This window comes from Notothenia coriiceps, unplaced genomic scaffold (genome assembly GCF_000735185.1).
Source record: "Notothenia coriiceps isolate Sejong01 unplaced genomic scaffold, NC01 NC01_scaffold00004177, whole genome shotgun sequence".
In the NCBI taxonomy this organism is placed as follows: domain Eukaryota; kingdom Metazoa; phylum Chordata; class Actinopteri; order Perciformes; family Nototheniidae; genus Notothenia; species Notothenia coriiceps.
The window spans coordinates 1-19,156 of record NW_011336878.1 but is presented as its reverse complement, the minus strand read 5'-3'; the positions used below and the strand labels follow the sequence as shown (position 1 = coordinate 19,156).

The 19,156-nt window shown below is 39.1% G+C and overlaps 3 protein-coding genes across 3 annotated transcripts; 2 read left to right on the top strand and 1 right to left on the bottom strand.

The window, feature by feature from the left end:
- The first annotated feature begins 1,019 nt into the window (after positions 1 to 1,019).
- Positions 1,020 to 3,543, top strand: LOC104942141 (E3 ubiquitin-protein ligase TRIM39). The gene is made up of 6 exons (XM_010767342.1): positions 1,020 to 1,079; positions 1,198 to 1,293; positions 2,216 to 2,437; positions 2,546 to 2,565; positions 2,673 to 2,815; positions 2,966 to 3,543. Exons 1-6 carry the CDS (start codon positions 1,020 to 1,022, stop codon positions 3,541 to 3,543), a joined length of 1,119 nt encoding a protein of 372 aa, XP_010765644.1.
- An 842-nt stretch (positions 3,544 to 4,385) lies between these two features.
- Positions 4,386 to 12,663, bottom strand: casp7 (caspase 7, apoptosis-related cysteine peptidase). Its single transcript, XM_010767334.1, has 7 exons — positions 12,553 to 12,663; positions 12,248 to 12,369; positions 9,018 to 9,169; positions 8,814 to 8,942; positions 7,326 to 7,501; positions 6,927 to 7,065; positions 4,386 to 6,843 (listed from the first exon to the last, which is right to left on the bottom strand). The coding sequence occupies exons 2-7, from the start codon at positions 12,367 to 12,369 to the stop codon at positions 6,617 to 6,619; spliced, it is 945 nt and encodes a 314-aa protein (XP_010765636.1). The 5' UTR covers positions 12,553 to 12,663; the 3' UTR covers positions 4,386 to 6,616.
- Positions 12,664 to 13,588: 925 nt separating this feature from the next.
- LOC104942140 (nebulin-related-anchoring protein-like) lies at positions 13,589 to 18,941 on the top strand (the record flags this gene model as incomplete). The annotated part of the gene is made up of 11 exons (XM_010767341.1): positions 13,589 to 13,838; positions 14,496 to 14,590; positions 14,772 to 14,859; positions 16,201 to 16,305; positions 16,793 to 16,903; positions 17,063 to 17,170; positions 17,286 to 17,390; positions 17,531 to 17,638; positions 17,730 to 17,837; positions 18,246 to 18,353; positions 18,825 to 18,941. Coding segments are annotated over exons 1-11 (1,119 nt in total), but the record flags the coding sequence as incomplete, so codon positions are not given.
- Positions 18,942 to 19,156: the final 215 nt, after the last annotated feature.

Genomic DNA, 19,156 nt, shown 5'->3' with positions numbered 1-19,156 from the left:
TCATAGTAGATGGGAGATTTACAGAAAGTCAGTCTGTGCCAACTTAAGTTTTTTAGGCTCAAATTTCACGTTGACAAGACACAATTAAAATAGTAGGAAATAAATGTTTGTTATTTTAAGACGCTTAACTTAAGTCTTACCGGCAAAGAACCATACTCATGCCAGCAAATTTGCAAAATAGAATCCTAACCTAATTGTCTTTATGTCCTACATAAAATAGAAAGACGTGTTTTTTATGAGCATGTGTTTTTATGAATTAGAAATAAGCAAGGTGTTGTAAAGCGAATCGTTTCTGATTATCTTTCTGGAAGTTAAATTCAACATTTAAATGATATACCGATTTCAGGTCTTTATAGTCCTTTTTCTATTTCAGCTGTCACTGATTCTTTAATCTACCTGCAAATGAGCATGTCAGTCTGTGTGATCAGTTAATAGCACTCAGATTGAGATGTGTTTGCCAGCATTTGACCTCTCCTTGCTTTTACTTATGCATGTGCCATTTGTGCTATGCACGTAAAAGGTCATATGGGTCATGCATTTAAAACAGGCATCAGCTCAGGCAAATGTAACTGCCCCAGGGTAAAGATGCACTTCAATCACTTTGTGTTCTTGCAATAAAGCACTCTATATGAATTATACATGAGCTACAAAAGCCAGATCAACGTCTCATAAACTTCACAAACTTCCTGTGTTCATGTAGGCCACCCGCACACACACATGCTCACATACAAACATCAAGGTCAGTGTCAGGTCGGTATAAATAGAGCTCCTGTGGGCTTTTTGTTTAGTAGGACATGGAATAACTCTTTCTCAAAGCGGAAAATGTGAATGGCCGTTTGCCCTTCTCTGTCAGGAACCTTGTTTTCTTCCTCTTGTCTTGTAAATTAGGGTCATATTGTCTCCTTAATAAACCAAGGCGAATGCTTGAAGCACCAGGACAGATATTACAAGGCCACCTTGTGCCCCCCCCTCCCCCCTGACATAGCATTTACATCTGTGACAGGCCTATAAAAACCCTCATGGTCGTCTGGCCACCGGTCAGTGGAGTTAACTCTACATCCCTATACTGTCCAGAAATGGTAAGAAATTAGGTTATTTGGTTTCTTTTTGAGAAGGAAAGCACTGTTGACCCACCAACCTTAGCCTTTTGTTTCGTTTACCTGCATTATTTGATCCTTTTCTTCATGTATTTCAAAGGAACTACTCCTGAAACATCAGCAGCGCCTGCAGAGACAGAGAGATGGCATCGCTCACAGAATGAAGAAGCTGGCAGCTAAACAGGCGGAGATAACAGTAAGTCCAATATATTTAAACCCGGTTGAAATACAATACAGTACAACTTGCTTGCTGACATCTCTCATGACTCACTTATTTCTCACCTTCTTTTTGCTGTTAGCCAGCAGGTCAGCAGACCATCACCTGTAAAATCACACATGGTGGCCTTTTGGAAGCATGCACCTCATACAATTCATAGACAAGATATAATTTAATAAAGGTTGTTGGAAACAGTCACTTTCTGTGAACATTATCTTCCTAAAAATGCACAGTGTGTCCTTTGTGAACTGAAGAGATGAGATTTGTAAGTTCATGCTTTCTTTAAAAACTTTTATGATTCGATTTGGGCTAACAGAGAGCCTGTCCTTGTGCTACCGCAGAATTCTCCCTGCAAGGTTAAATTAATTTTGACTTCGGAAAAGCTCTGCTGAACAATATCCTTTATCTGTTTTTTGTAGTTTTTTTAGTCCTCCTTGTTCCATTGTCCTGTGCCTTTCCATTAACAAAGCCTTTTTCTCTTAACCTACATAACCTGGTTTCTTTTTGTTTATTGCACTCTGTCGACTGTGATATATGAAAACTGATTTTGTTGATAACTTAATTGTTTCCTAATCATTGAATTCAAGTCAATTAAGTAAGATTATTCCTTGGGCAGAAACCTCTATTATTCAAACAAAAATATGAAATAATTCCCTGTTCCACATTTTTAATTGTAGGGATTTGCTGTCTTTCTCACATTCTTTCAGATGTGATTATATATAGATTATTATTATTTTTATGTGAATTAATACTAATTGCCATTTTCTAATATATGTTTATATTCTTCAACTAATTGGATACTGTGTTGGACAGTTATTAAAATCAGTTGTTCTCAGAGTGAGGGGTTGCTGCTTATAATTGCTACTAGGCATTTTGAACTCACATGGCCCTCTCACCTCAGAAAAAGACAGATGCGGTGAAGGAGAAAATCAGAAAAAAGTACGAGGACATGAAGCGGGTCCTGGATGAGGATCTCCGGATTACCCTGACCCAGCTGGACACCGAGTATGAGGCTACAGAGAAGTATGTGGAGGACAGGATTGAGGAGTGCTACCACCTCACTCAGGAACTGGACCAGGAGCTGTCCAAGATTGATGAAAAAACACAAGAAATTGACATTCAGGTAAACACAAATTCACAGTTCTGGTCAACCTACCTACTATATGTGTGTCTTGAGCTTTTTTGTCAGCGTGATTAAGATCAGTAATGATTGATTCTTCATTTTATACAGAACGCTGAAACAGAGAAAAAGTATGTTGACATTTCTTGAAAAAACAGCTTGCTACAAAATTAGATTGACAAGAACATACATTTAAGCTGTGCATGAATCATCAACTTATTGTTTCTTCTGAAATTAGAATATCTGAGACTCTGAAGCTGACTGACCCGGACCGGATTCAGATGGATGAGTTCAAATGCGGACAACTTCTGAGTCTCACTATCAACCTGCTGCTGTTCATCAGATCCCAGATCCCCGTCACCAAGAAACTGTTTCAGACCTGTGAGTGAACCCAATAAAACAAGCATGTGGATTGAGATGTAAATGATTGCTTCTGGCTATGTCACTGGAAACTGTCGATCAGTACATGCCGTTCTTGTCAACCTCTTTGTATGAGGACACACGAGTCACTGAATGTCTCTGGTTACACAGATGCTGCAGATGTTGTCCTGGACGCTGACACTGCTCACCCCAAGCTGATCATCTCTCCAAAAGGCGACTCAGCCACCTTCACAGAGACCTGGCAGGACGTTCCAGAGACTCCCTCCCGTTTTGAAACCACCTTAAATGTAATCAGCAGGGAGGGCTTAAGCGAGGGCCAGCAGTACTGGGAGGTGGATGTGAAGGGGAAGACCTACTGGGAGCTGGGGCTCACCTACCCCAGCATCCCGAGAAAAGGCAGAGAGGAGGACTCGTGGCTGGGCCGGGGCAAAGAGTCTTGGTGCGTGGAGTACTTTAATGGAGACTACACAGCCTGGCACGGTGGAGTCCAGCATAAACTTCCTCTACTGACAGGAAAACAGTTCACTCGCATCGGGGTGTACTGTAGCTTCCCCGGGGGGGTGGTGTGCTTTCTAGGAGCGGACACTATGACCCCGCTGCACTGCTTCTGCGCTGGGACCTTCAGGGACACCCTACATCCGGCATTATGCCCTGGCCACGACAATGAAGGCACAAACTGGAAGTCTCTTAATATCTGTGATGTTTCCCGGTCAGCTCCTGTTCTCTGAAGTGGAGCGGGAACTCCTCAGGGGGAAGTAATTGCCAAGAATATGTCGCATTGTGGGGAATGAACATCAGCTTCTTGATTTACATTCTTGTGTTGTGACATGGCATCAGATGCGCACAGTGCGTGACAGTTGAATCAACATTTGGAAACTTCAAAGCTTAAGCTATTTAAGATCATGCAGATCATTTACAGTCATTCATGCTTTTCCTTATAGTGGACACACCAAAGCTAACATGACGGTAGAGCTGATCCTCTGACTGTTGCAAAGCGTTTTTTATGACATGATCAATCAGGGAATTGTTGATTTACAAAGGACAGGATTCTGTGATTGAGAAATAATTTGTTAAAATAGATCTGCTTTTAAACACAAATTGAACACAAAGCATATATTTATGTAATGTCAATAAATACAATGAAAATACCCAAACTGACTATGCTTTAGTCATCTGACAACACTTTTGAACTTTCTACTATACACCTTTAGAAAATGTCTCACATACTTGTTTAATAACAAAAAGGACAAAATCATTTTCTTAAACATTTTTTTTTTTACTGAAATGTTGCTTAAACATTATTGATTAGTGTATTTCTTTGAGACAATTCTCTGTATATGAATAAACATTTGGTGCGTGAGTATTAAAACAGTTTTGAGTGATATTTGTTGGAAAAAGACAAAGAAAACATCAGCCTGATCCATTGCCTTTTGATTGTTGAAAAATCTTCTCAGTCCATTCATTAGATTGCAAACATCTTCTTTGTGTTAGAATAAATAAATAAACCCATTCATGCATTTCAATCTTTTTTTGTGTTTATGAACGTGCAATACAAATGAGACACAACTCATTAGAGAATAAAGTCTTTATGTTTTTTACAATCAAATGTTTACATAAGCATTCCTCTGTTTTGAAGATTGTATAAACAAGATAGTGCCCCAAATTAGAAAAGAAAAATGGGCCAGATTATAGTTTCAATGTAATTCATTTTTCCAAATCTTTTAAAAATATATTCCTGAGGACAACAGCATTTAACACAGGAAAGCATTTCAAATGTACCCATAAGAAATAATTTTCCCTCTTTCAAATTCCAATCCAAAACAATTGGAGCAAACACTCCTTTCAGCACAGGTTAGGCACCACATCGCTCGATTGGACAAGTGCACTGGGTATAAAGAGGACGTGTCTCTAACTGAAGCCACTACTGATCACACTCCTGGCAACTAGAAATATGATTGAAAAGTGTGATTAAAATAATACAAAATACAAGGAGTGAAAGGGAAAATAAAATGACAGATCAAGATATATTGCAGAACTTTTCGTCACTGACACATGCAGTCATGTGAATAATGTAAAAACATTGCAGCAACAATGAGAGAGTGTGTATTGCGGACATGTGGATTGTGTATGTTCAGACTTATCACCACCAGTAATAGCTGCCTCTGTGACTGACAGACGTTGGCACGATAACACAGCGTAATTGCAGAAACAAACTTTGTGTAAGTTGTAATGACCATCAGCAAATGTCTATAATATTTAAAATATTATATTCTACCCTATAGCTCAATGAAAATAACTCAATGAAGCTGTGTTGTTTTTTAAAAACTTGGCAGGGTGCACTAAGTGCTTCAAAATAATATATGTTTTTCTTTCTGACTTGGGTCTTTGAATATTTCTAATTCAAAGATCTACTAAAAAAAGAATAGGAAGACATTGCTAGGCAACTGTAACCAGGATGAAGTGTATGTTATGACAGTGTACAACACTAATATACAGTGAAATTATGTGGCATTTGTGCTTTGGGCCCTAGTCCAGCCTTACACTATGAGATTTCCCAAATTTACTTGTAATTCTTTTTTCTTTTTTCACATTCTCAAGTTCTTGTGCTAGTGTAAACAAACCTACAGCATGTATCTTATTATTTAATAAAGTTATTAAAAAGGAATGTCTAACTTTAAAGATTAAATGAGGGAAATTCATAAACTGATGTGTTGGACCCTGACTTAAAAGACAGTCATTTTGATGATATTCAAATACACAAACTTAACTTACTCTGATTTAAAAAAAAGAAGCAAGTAAAGTACATCAGGCAGAGAAAAAACTGGCTAATTGCAAATAATCTTTGTGGGAGTGGACTATTTACTATGCACTTGACCCAAAATCTCATAGAACTAATCACTACACAGCAAAAGATCACACCTTCCTAGCAGTACGTGTATGACATTCTTTAACATTACATTATCCACTTCCTGGGACATTAAAGAACCTGAGGATGCCAGCATGCAGCTACCAACAGAAACGCGCTAGGAAGGCGGAAACACCGAGCCTTTGGCAAAAAGCACCGTCACGTTTCTGCTCAGAGGAGTGTTGCTTTTTTGTCGTCTGTTTTTCTGACAATTGACAGCTGAAAACGTGGAAACACAAATAGCTGAAAATGATCTGATCCATTTTCCAGATGTCCCTCCAGAGGCTCCTTCATCTCTCCTATGGCAATCAAAGGATTTTTTAATCAATCACTCTATTCAATACACTTTCTATAGGCTTTTAAACATTCACCTGGATTCAACGTTGTAATGGTGACTGCCTCAGACAGGATATAATCTATTTCTGGAGAGACTTCTCTCAGAACCCTAAATGCAAATTATTTAATTTATTCAAAACCCATTTCATGTAATAAATGCAAGAGCCTGAAGCCTTCCCTTCTACTCGTCCTTTCAAAATCTATGCTGGAAAATGGAGAGACACATATTCAGATATGATTTCCCCCCAACCCACAAAAAGTGGCAGCACATTTTCCGGGCTGGTGGAATAACATTGATATTTCACATTTCACATGCCTGTCAAAAAAAAACAGTTCAAATGTGACGCCGTTATTCCCGAAGAATAACCTGAAGAAGAGGAATAAGTTTCACCATCAGCACATGAACGCGGAGTGCCACTTTAAATATATTTTTTAAGCGGAGTGCTTTTTTTTTTTTCGGGCCCAACTATCTCCTGCTGGGCCTGAATGATCCCTGAATGCTTTGACTGTTAAGGCGGTACCTGAAACAGTCGGTCAGTCTGTGATGTCATACAGTGCGCTCAGTTGAAATACAGTTCTTTTGTCAGCATGGAGACCACGCAGGGAATCTGCTTCTTCTCGCTGAAGCGGGGGTCTTCGGACCAGGACTCGAAGCTGGTGGCCACCATGTAGTTGACCCGGGTCAGGATCTGCATTATCTCCAGCTGCTTGCCGAACTCGTTGAGGACGTTGCAGAGCGCCTGGACGAACCAGGAGCCGCGCCCTGGGTTCCTCCATGAGTAGTACCCTGCAACACCAACATGAGTCAGCACTGAAACCACAGAACAGGTGTGTGACAGATACACAAGTCAAGTATTTATTGATATTTACCTGGCACAGTGGAGTAGGCAAAGAGGAAATCTGCCTCCACAGGGATCTTATGTCTGGGATTAGCATCAGTCTCCAGGGTATCGTTGGGCGGACCCGAATCTGTCTGTATACCGTCGTCAAATTCAGAACCCCGGCAAGCCTGGTGAAGTAAATGAAATGACATTTCATTGTGATCCTGAGTAGCTTTCTCAACGATGGCCTGGTGAAGCAATTACAAATTAACTGTTTTTAAAAGCGGGCAAGATTTGACACAAAAGCTATCATCTGTCCGTGGGGAGCACCTAGAAGACATTGACTTCTCACTTTAAGAACTGTTAAAGTGACACCTTCGACAAATCTGCCACACTTTCTTTTATATCACACCGTCATTTATTAGTAAAAGGCTTCAGAACTCCGTACCTGGATGAAGAAGAGTTTTGGCTTTCCGACTAAGCTTTTGCACATGTCGCCCCTGAACAATGAGGTCATGGACTTGATGGGCATGGCTCCGTCTGTCCCGTAGATCATGCCCTCCTCGCCATGGCTTAGCAGGATACAGGCGAAACACGAGCTGTCACTATGGTCTTCCTCCGAGGCTGACCCATACACACACACACACAAACACTCAGCTCTTAGCTCGGCTCGGCTCAGGCCTTATGAAACTTAGAAATGAATCAATAATATCAGTAGCTGCCTGGTTTGCTCAGGGGGTTATTTAGCACTTTATTGGTTAATCAAGATTCTTAAAGGGTTTCATTTTACAGCTACATGTATCACATTTCTTAAAATGTTACATCAAAAGTTAAAAATATTCAAATAACACTATGCAAGATTTTAAATTGTTATCATTTCAATTGAATTAGTATATAACTTATTGAATTAGTATAACTTAACTTGACGGTTACACTGGAGGAAAGTGATCATTCGCAAGGGAACACGAAAATGCTAATTACACTTTATAACCGTCAATTTGATGTTAAGGTATCTTTTGTACTATTGGTCTGATATACATAGTAGAGGAAAGTTCAACGAATCACTTAAATAAATAGCATTTACCCTTAAAGGACCTTGAAAATACTTTTCATGGCAACTATTCTGTGGTTAAATCAAGGGTTTGGACTGAGAAACTGACCAACTTTCATCACTTCTACCTGAACAAAAATATGTAACGATTAGCCTTTAAAAAGTAATTTTCATAAATCAAACAAGAAAGGTTCTTGGTGTTCCCAAGGACATATGGGCTGAGAGGAATCTTTTCATTACCTTAGTCATTGGAAGTGAGAGTGCACTGATCAGTCTTCAACTTTTGGTTCAATTGGCGCAACTTCCATAGGATTTATGTAATGACTTACACAACAGCACCACCTACTGGCCGACCTGTTGGTTTTAGGAAACCAAAGTACTGTTCCTGAGTGAACATAGTTCCACCAACACCCCTAATTCAGATTTGTAATGTGTTGAACTAAGAAGTGTTTGTCCACCGCATTTCTATCAATGTGAGTGGAATATATACAAGACCCAGCTCTCTTCTCAATGTAACACAAAACAAGCGAACAGCACCATAAACTGAAGCATGTCAAAAATAATTTTAAGTTGAATCAACACCTCTCTGTTTTAACAAATAAGGAACGTTAATACTTTCATGGTGGTAAGCAGCAGTCATTTCATTAAACTGCATTAGTTTTAGTACCGGATAAACTGTCAATTGAGTATATGACCATTTAAAGCCTGACTAGAAGCTGAGTGTAAAAGGCAGGAAGCCCATTCACCACTTAGGTACTCCCTTAGAAATGATAAAAGAATATTCTTTAAATGTTTTGATATGGTTATTTGTTGCGACTGAATTCTTACTACTTCAACATAGTTACTTACCCACATAAAAGAAAGGTTGAAGACTTTTCTACTCACCTTCTTTGAGAAGACGCTCCATCTTCTCACATGTCTGATCGTTGTAGATGAAGACATCGAAGCCGAGGCTCTTGAAGCATTTGAAGAGCTCTCCCGCGTCTCGATCTGTGCCGTTGCGTACATTCATCCCTTGAAAGAAAAAACTGTTTAGAATACACCATCTTTTAAGTAGATCTTATAATACAATGTGTTTGTTCGCTGTACCCGTCTTCTCATCAAAGTTTTTGTTGTTGATGATGATGCACTTTCCCACTCGCTGGTGGCTCATCTTATACTGGAATGTTGGTGAAACAATTCTGTAATGGCTTTCAGAAGAGTAGTCCTGTTCCCGGTTCTGGCCATCCTTATTCTTCTTACTAAAAGAGGCAGAGAGAAACACAATATTAATGACAGTTAACACCTTATTGTCACACAAATAATACCAAGCCCTTAACTTGGCTACAATTGTTTTCCAGTTGTACCCAATGTGAAATCTTTTACATTTAGAAGATCTTCAGCTGCCTTATACTTGTGTGGATATAAGGTAGATTTATACAATTCACATCACACCTATAACCTCATTCCTTCATTACAAAAAACACTCAAGAGCACAAAAAACACAAGTTCTAAAAGCAAAAGGAATATAACAAGGCTTCTAAGAATAACGAATGAACAGCCCTCTGTAATGTGAACTCTTATCTTACATTAAAGCGTCTTGCAAAAGTAAAACACTTCTTCTTACATTTTAAATAATTACCCTTAGGTGTTACAAAATATAACAGAGTACTTTTCAAGCCAAAATGTTTCTACACATAAGCGCTGTTTCAACACAAGTAAATGCCAAGACTCCTAATGCAAAGAAAACTCACATGAAACTGACTCACTCGGATCCACTTACTCAGAAGAGCACATACATTTTCAAATAACTTTGAAAATAAATGTCACATCCAAATTTGCAGTAATCCACCATCCGGTCAGAGAGGAAACATATTTGCTTTACGCTAACAAAAAATCATAACCATGTCAATGTAGATGGAGCGAGAAGTTAATCTTCCATGAGAGGTTATTCCCACAGACCTGTCATATTTCCATTCTCTAAGAGACGCATCCAGATAGCAAAGCCAACAGAAGCCCATTGGCCGCTCAGAAAATCCAGGCTTGTTCCAGAAGAGCCGAGTCATCAATCACTCAAGCACAGGAACAATACACAGCAGGGCTCCCTTACGGTCTCTTGCATGTACAGTGACAGGCAGCTCAGCCATATTCTAATAAACATGTGATCCAGAACTTTTTTTCTAGCCCCCCTCCCACCTGCAAATTGTGCCAACATATTGTACCAAACAATTGTGCGAGGGTGGGCATAGAGCTGCATCTCTGTTTTGCTGTGGGCTGGACATGGCAGCAGGACGCTGAGGAGAATATCGGGCAGTTTTGTCCGTCTTACCTGGGTTCGTCATTAAGCACCACGCCACTCTGCATCTGAAATGTGTTGGTTTTTTCTCGTTTCTTCCTTTTCCCCCCAAAAGAGTACGGTAGTCCAGACCTGGCAGCTTAATTTTAGGCTGTGTGCTAGGATACTGGCATGCTCTCTGTGCTGGATGGACACCTGACTGGGCCAGCGGGTGCTGAGGACAGGGGCGGCGCACTGTGAGCCCCCTGAGTCAGCAGCCTCGCCACCACACCAGTGCTTTCTAAAAGGCCTATTCACACATGGCCCCTCCACTTGCTCCCTGCTGAGGTCAGACAGGGCAACAAGTTGCTCCTCTGCTGACAGGCACACAATCCACCTGTACTGATATACAGTCCGTGAGAGACTAATTGCCTCACCTTAAGAACTGGATGTGTAAGAAGTACAACCCAGAAAACATTTCATAATTTAAAACAAAAGCTGCTTTGCTGAACACTTACACATACTACTTCTGGGTAGCGAAATCTTTGGCATCAATCACTTCAGTCTTGGTTAAAAGCAAGATTTAGCCAAAATCCAACCAGTTCAAAAATACTGACAATTATCATTACAATCTATAATATCATACGGATTTCCTTTTCAGATCACATGGGATGGCTTGATTTAGGAGCCACACAAGCTAATCTGATGCTTGGTCACACCTTCTTCCAATGAAGATGACACACGCACTGGACCTGAAGATAAGGTGGTAAGTCTTATGTAATGTTTCTATATATGGTGATAATGTATGCTATCAGGTCATTACAAAAAAACCTTAAACAGATTAGGCATACATAATTTCTTAACATGCTGAGCTTTTTCTTTAAAAAAAAAGAATGTAGCTTATTTTTTTTAAAGGCACTTTACCTGTTTAAAATATTAAATGTTTGGGGCCTTTTTATGTTGTTTTATGCTTCAAAATATAGTTTAGGGGTGAAAATGGTGTTTGGAAGAAACAGTTGACAAATGTTTCTCTACTAAGAAGGTTCACAGTGCCACCTTGTGAGGCAAACTGGAACAAACCGAGGCAACTTTTTTCTCAGGTTAGCTGAGTCACTGTTTTAAAATACAAAGTCAGACACAAGACATTGTAAAAAGGACCCACACTCTATGACACACCAAATAATGAACACATCCAACCTTTTTTAACTCTGCTGTAGTACAATCTAATTTTAAGCAGCCACTTAAGAACTGACATCAGTCCCACATTTGACTTTAAAAAGCTTTTACTTCTTGCTCCAATTAACTAAACAGGCTATTCAAAACTGGGTTGCTCTGTCAAATCTAGGGTGATTCATTTTCAAGGGCTGATAAGTTAAGTATTATGAGAAAATAAGTGGCCCCCTCGTTTGAAAAAAATAATTACCACTTTTAAAATGAAATATTTTATCAGTGTAGATATTTGGGTAATTACATAAAAGATGTCATTAAATTATGTTTATTATATATGACATTTTGTTTATTTTAGAAGCTGTGTAGCACTACGTCAATAGTTTCAAAACCGCTATTTAAGAGAATATATGTAAGTTTGCTGGTGAAATAAAACACACTTCCTTCTTGTGGGGTCAAAAGGACAAACCACAAACTACATAAAGGCTGCTATTAAGGGAAGCAATTAAAAGTGAAAGAAAAGGCTTAAGCAGGAACACAGTAGAGTACCAAGGGTAACAGGATTGCATCAGTCAAACACTGTCATGACGAGCAAGGCCTTCTTTATGTCACACAAAACATAACTAAAGGAAAGAATCCCTTTGAAAATATCGACCAGCATAGACTTATATCAGGCCACAAATTAAATTAACCCTTAACTTGTTTTGCTCTAACTTCAGTGTGTAAAAAATGTCGATACACAAAGAGCAGAGGGGATAATAATGACACTGAAAACTACAGTCAACATATAGTTTCTGTTAAAGTGAAGTCAACCGCTTATGGAACAAACTATCATCTCAGTCCTGTATATGTGACCATCCTCACATAAAGCTTCAGTAAATGATGAAAAGGAAGTCACCTTCCAAACAGCAGAAATCTTCCTCTGCGGTCAGGTCTGGCGTCTGTTTCGTCTCCGGAAAGTTTCCTTTCCTCATCTTCAGCTTCAAGTGCAGTTTCCACAGCAGGTTCTCCAGCTGCCATCTGCAGTTTGAACACACATTGCAACGATATGGATTGAGTTATTTACTTACTGTACACTATTCCACTAGGTAAATACGTCAACTTACAACTTGTTAGCTTTATCTCTGATTTACGTTAGCTTAGCGCAAACAACTCGTTAGCGAAAACTGTTTTTACTGAATGAACACGTTGTAATGGACTTACCCTCTTGTTTGGGTTATATACTATGTCAGTTTAGCTTTGCACCAAAGTTCTCTCTCTCTTCTTCAAAGTTTTCGCCTGGTTTCTGTTCCTCTCCAGAAACTTTAGAAAGCGAAAGTACGTTCAGCGTGAAGTGTCTTGAGTGCGTAACTACGTCACAGCCCTAAGTCAGGTCTCCCACATTTCATTTTAAGTTATAAACAACATAACACAGAAATTAAAACGTTAAGTTATTTCATTGAATCATACAAAGAAGGGAGAAAGAAACACAGCATTTTTAAAATAGTATGTTTGATAAACAACTGTTAAAAGCAGAATATACAAAGTGTTCCCTATGTCAAATTGTACCTTTAACAGCACAGCACACAGTTAATCTATATTTATCATAGATAACCCTACACTATTGTATGGCTATTATAGCACTCAGAGACACTAAAACACTCAAATGTAGTTTTGCCGAATAATGCATCCACGTATTTAGTTCTAGGATTAAACACTGTCACACTCACAAACTGATATTTTAGGTTGTTTTAAATTCAAGTTCACACATGTCACATTCAGCTGGGCGGAAATAACGGGTATTTAAATCTTGGTAGGTTAAAAAATAAGTCAAGAAGTAATGGCACACTGATTTGTGCACATCACTGCAGACACCATTATTCCTTAGGTTGATAAAAAACATTTAAATGTTGATTATGTGTATGTTTATTATAACTTAACTTTGTTATCTATTTAGTTGTCTACATTGCCTTCTTGTAAGATCTTCACATGATACTTTGTACCTGCCCTTTTTTGAGTGTCATCATACAGTTAAACAAATTCAAGTCAAATGAGTACAAAAGGTATTGCGTTTTTATGTCTTTGTGTCATGCCAGATGCCCAAAGTTGAACCAGCTTTCCAACTCAGGATCATTACACATATGCAGTGACATCCGACCTTACTGTCCCTCTCTCTCTTCCCGCAAAAAGACAGCTGGACTCAGCCAGTCTCCTAGCATGGCACATGGAAGGGGGTTGGACCACTGTGGGACATGGTGTCAAGTAAGGGACACTTTCAAAGTTTCACAGTCCAGAGCTAAGTTTACCACCACCGGAGACACACTACCACGACTGACCGGGAGTCACTGCCAGTTTCTCCACTAAAGAGTTGACAACATTTCTCATTAGTTTGCTTTTTCTGATATTTTCCTGAAGGCTTTTTGGGAAAAGGACAATCTTTCACCATGCAGTCCTGTGCCAGGTGTGGGTTTGTGGTCTACCCAGCCGAGAAGATCAACTGCATTGACCAGGTAACACACGCAAAGTGTTTCTAGTGTTTTTAAATCTATTTGGAAATACTTAAATGTGTACGTCGTTATTGACATTGATATAAAGTGCAAACTTAAGTCACTGGACTTATTTTTGTATCGATTATATTTTAAATCAGCTTCTTACGGCTTACATTTATTTCATGAACAAGTTATTTCAGGGAATTTTTCACTCCAACTACAACATATAGCTCAGTGGGCCTAACAGCTGATATAATGGAATAATCATCTGCTCATAAATTACAGTTTAAAATCAAAATATGTCTTCAACATTTGGTCTGGATCCAAGCGTGTGTTGATATGAGTGCCAGTGAATTCTGATCACTACAAAGACTGCAATAATAGCAGCATGAAAAACATCTATGAATGGTTCATGCTATGAATTGTAATCTTTTAAAACTCAAAAGATAAAGCAAAAGGTGTACAGTTTTACAATCACATGAAAGCTATTTAAGAACAAGTCAGCGAGTCCAGTTTAAAGACCATGCTCATATCTTATTAATATTGTCTTATCAAAAAGGATTTGTCCAAGGTTTAAACGTTTTCTGTGTCCACATAATAAAGACTAATGTCTGAATTAATAAATTATAATAAAAGTTTTAAGAAAAATCTAAAATAATCTGTTTTTTCCTCTGTCAGAACTGGCATAAAGCGTGTTTTCACTGTGACGTCTGTAAGATGGTGCTCACTGCCAAAAACTTTGTCAGCCACAAGAAGAGGCCATACTGCTCTGTGTAAGTACTAAATACCAGCAACACTTATATAGATATGTATATAACTTTATATTTGAAAATTATCCCAAAATATTATTTAAAAAAGTGTGTTTTAAGCCCAATTTTGGTGTGAACATGTTGTCCATTTGTTTAAATGTAGTCATTTAAATAATGACAATGTTGTCATACCTCATCCCTGCAGACACAATCCCAGGAACAACACGTTCACAAGCGTCTATGAGACCCCTGTCAACATCAATGCAAAGAAGCAAAGCAAGGCGAGCAGCGAGGTAAGATGATGTCACATGCAAACAAACAAACAAGCAGCAACCTGAGACAAAATGTTTTGGCCTTGATTTGAGTCAAGGTGCATTGTTGACAGGCTGACATGAGTCACTGTCTTCGACATGAGTGAAATGCTATTTATCATTTGTTTGTCATGAGATGGCTATTCATAGTGGTCATTGTCTTGGTGTAAATGCAAGCATTACAACTTAATCTATATATACCTACGTGGGGACATTGTTTTAAAATTCCCCATTAAAGTTGGAAATAAACAATTCTGCTTTTCAATTCATCACACAAAACAACTGATAACCTCACAGATGACCCAGATCCATTATTCTGCAAACTATCAGAAGTCTAAAGATCTGACCTAAAGCAGATTCATTACTTTTAGATCAAAACGTTGTCATTCCCTCTTTACGGGTGAAAGACAGAGAGGTGGACAGCTCAGAGTCCCGGGTGACAGCAGCGTTGTGGAATGGAGAGCGCGGCTCCGGTTATTTCTGTTCCTGTGACAGAGGCGAGACAACCCCCTCTCTGCTTAGCCCTTCTTATGCTTCAGGGGTCTAAAATTATTCATTAGAAAAACAGCCACACATCCCTTCCTCTCCTCTGCCCTGCCACCTGTTGCTGTCTGTGTGCTTGCCTGTGTCTAGGAGTTCATGCAAAGCTCCTGTGCTTATATTAGCAGTTGGCTAGCACGCTCATCAGCTACTGCTTTATTCTATTAGAGAGATAAAGGACTTAACTTGTTGATACCTGATCTGGGGGCTGACTTGAGACCCTGCTGAGTGACCCTCAACCTTGTCCACTCATAAAAAAAAACGTTTGGTTAACATGCAGAACTTATTTTTTTGAATAAGTTACCTGTTTTCATTGAGTAACATTTTGCTCATGTCAAACATAACATTGAGTTCAGATTGAAAGTTCATTGTGAGCCTTTAAAAGATGATCCACAGAAGTATCCCCTGCAATAAAGCTATTCTATTATTAGTTTTGAACATTTTTACAGCCTAAAGGATCATTAGCAAACAGCTCAGAATTGCATCACTCCCCTCTGGATCTTCTCTGGTCCAACTTCTTGATTGGAACATCTCACTTATTAATAACAGCACACTAATATTATCCCTTCATCATAAAGCATGTGGGTCAGGCTGTCTGGTATGAAAGTTGACAACATAAGAATATAGGGATCTGTGGATCTGAAGCAATTTTAATATCTGTCAGTTTTTTCGCTGATTTGATACAGCTACCTAAGTGGTTACTGTAAAAATATCTCTTATGTGTGCATGTGAAAATGCCGGATGGTCCATGGCTGAATGCTTGTCATTTTTGTGCACTTGTAGCTGAAGTATCGTGAAGATGGTGAGCGCTTTATGTCCACCTTCCACCAAGACATGAAGTCCATGGAGCTGGAGAAGGCTCGCCTAGCCAGTCAGATGACAAGCCAGGTGAGCTCCCTGTAGATAAAGCGGCCATAACAAAAAGAAGCTCCACTCCAGCCTAAATTATGATCATTGAAATAGGATTTTGTTTAGTATAAAGCAAACAAACCCACCTATCTTTTGTTCCTTGCACAGTTTACTTTTTTTTGCAAACAGCAAAGTTATTGTGTGCAGCAATCCAATATCTTATTTCAAATAATCAATATTAAGATGTAAGAAAATGGAAATGTTGGAAACTGTATGATTATAGAATTCATGTAGCTCATTTGTATTGGCTGATGCTGTTAAAACATTATCTTCACTGCTATTTGGTTTAGGATTTGATTTATATGCATTTAAGTAAATTGCAACTTTTTCACCTCACAGAGACTAAGTTAGGCATCAACAAAGTAGACAACATTTGATGCCTGATTTTTAAAATAGCCATTAAAGGTAAATTACTATTTGTCTTATGAATTGCTGGAAATAATCAGGTCTGTCCTCGTTTTCTAAGCAGGCCTTCCAGTCTGAGTCTGAGTTCTCCCAGCAGCAGATGTGGTACTCAGGCCAGGTGACCAACCAGGAGATAGTAACAATGTCTCAGGCCCAACAGTCCAGTAGTGATGTGAGTATACCTTTTATCCCCGCTTATATAATTCAACTTAAATATGTTGTGTGTCTTTCATTGAATAAATGGGATTGCGTAAAAGTCTAATACAATTAAACTCAAGTTTGAATCAATATAAGTCAAGTGCCATGATTGATTTGTATGCTTATTTGGCAGGTGAAGTACACAGAGGAATATGAGGAGTCCAAAGGGAAAGGCAGCTTCCCTGCCATGATAACACCTGGTTACCAGGCTGCTAAGACAGCCAATACTCTGGCCAGTAGCGTAAGTGAACTTCTTTGCTAATAATGATGTTTTTTGGTTTGTTCTCAGTGTCTGTCAGTGGTTACTTTGACTTTATAATGAGCCAAATCAATGTCTTTGTTTTCTTGTTTTGCAGCTGGAATATAAAAAAGGACACGAGGAGAGAGTTTCAAAGTACACCACTTTTGTTGACCCCCCAGAGGTGTTACTGGCCAAAACACAAGGACAAATTGTTAGCGATGTAAGCTTCAAGCCTCGTATTAGACATAATGATACACTACCCTATAGTGTTTCACTGTAAAGACCAGTTCAGTATCACAACGTTTTTTACTGTTAAAATTCAGATAGTTGTGTGACTGATCATTGCTTTTCTTCCTTCAGTATGCCTACACAGAAGAGTATGAGCAGAAGAGAGGTAAAGGTAGCTTTCCTGCACATCTTACACCTGGATACTTGATTTCAAAGAAGGCCAGTGAGCAGGCCAGTGATGTAAGTAGCCAATATAAATGTATACACTTGTACGCAACCACTGTGGCAGACCCCTGATCATGTGTTACTAATGGATTTCATGTCCTACCAGATCAAATACCGTCAGGCGTATGAACAGGAGATGAAGGGTAAAGCCAGCTCTGAGGTGGCCATGGCTGAAGCAGTCCACGCCAGGGAAAATGCAGGGAATTTCAGCCAGGTAAGGAAATAACTGTTTTATTCATTTAATGTAATGTAAAGTATATTTTAAGAACAAATGTTTAAAGTTCTTTATTTGCCCTTTTTGTTTTAAATTAGTAGATGACTGTAAATAACATAAAATATACTGTAGGGAGAGAAACAGATGTCAGTAGATAAATCAAAATGAGAGGAAGCAGGATGTGTATTTTAGAGCTCCAAGCCACCTTGACACATGTTTTTATTGTTAAGGTTTTCATAGTTTGGTATTCAGGCCCACAATGATTTGTCAACATTATTGACACCTTAACCCGTGTGATTTATTTTCAACCCATCAAAAACCTGTATGAAATACTGTACAGTGCTTTGTGACTTATTTGTATAACTCCGAAATGTTTCAAATTACAAATCCTTTATTCTCTGTTTGCAGATTGCCTATACTGAGCAGTATGAGCAGCAGCGAGGGAAAGGAAGTTTCCCCGCCATGATCACTCCTGGGTATCACCTTGCAAAGAAGGCTCAAGAAAATGCCAGCAATGTGAGTATCAACCTGACAGTCAGCAACATTCATTTCCAGAATAAACAAACTTAGTGCCGTTCTTGTAACCACTGTAAATTCCATATTGGTGTATTGGTGTATATATATAGAGGGAGCTCTTCTTGAGAATTTACTCTTGAGTCTAAAGTAGTTTGAAGGTTGGCCTGTCTTAGAAAAGGAGCCCGTGTGTCTATTGTGTAACCGTGTCAAATGCTTCAAAACTCCTGTCAAAACATAACAGAGTGTAGAGTGTAAGGGCTTCAGCTTCATTCATCACATGGCCTTGTCACCATGGGCAGAATTGATGAGGGAACACAATGACAAACCCTCCGCATGTTGTCATTCTTCAAACTCTCCTCACAGACTAAATTTGCATGTGTGCATGTGTGTGCATCGCTAATCTCCTGGTCCTACAGAAGCATTACACAATCTCCTCCTATATGCACTCAATCATCCTTCATCCCTTTGCAGCTAAAATACAAGAAGGACTTGGACAAGATGAAGGGCACCTCGCACTTCCACAGCCTGACGTCCGAAGATAATTTGGCTCTGAAGAACGCACGAAAGATCAACAAGTTTGTCAGCGAGGTGAGCGATTGTCAGGCTCTCAAGGCAAATAGCAGACCTTCATTCATTACATCTGGTTTGTGTCCTTTCCCCAGCTTTTTGACAAAGCCTTTCAATGTTGCTGCTCAGTGTGTGTGTGTGTGTGTGTGTGTGTGTGTGTGTGTGTGTTTCCACAGGGACCATCAGACCTGCTGCTGCACTGAACTGTAAGTGTGTTTTCTTCTTCTGCTGCTTTA

Bases quoted from the DNA above. Each gene is read 5' to 3' on its own strand.
- LOC104942141 (XM_010767342.1), top strand. From the start codon at position 1,020: ATGGTCGTCTGGCCACCGGTCAGTGGAGTTAACTCTACATCCCTATAC. The intron at 2,438-2,545 runs GTAAACACAAAT...CATTTTATACAG, and splicing joins CACAAGAAATTGACATTCAG to AACGCTGAAACAGAGAAAAA. The intron at 2,816-2,965 runs GTGAGTGAACCC...CTGGTTACACAG, and splicing joins CAAGAAACTGTTTCAGACCT to ATGCTGCAGATGTTGTCCTG.
- casp7 (XM_010767334.1), bottom strand. From the start codon at position 12,369: ATGGCAGCTGGAGAACCTGCTGTGGAAACTGCACTTGAAGCTGAAGAT. The intron at 7,066-7,325 runs GTACGGAGTTCT...TTACTTCACCAG, and splicing joins CAAAACTCTTCTTCATCCAG to GCTTGCCGGGGTTCTGAATT. The intron at 6,844-6,926 runs GTAAATATCAAT...TTGGTGTTGCAG, and splicing joins TGCCTACTCCACTGTGCCAG to GGTACTACTCATGGAGGAAC.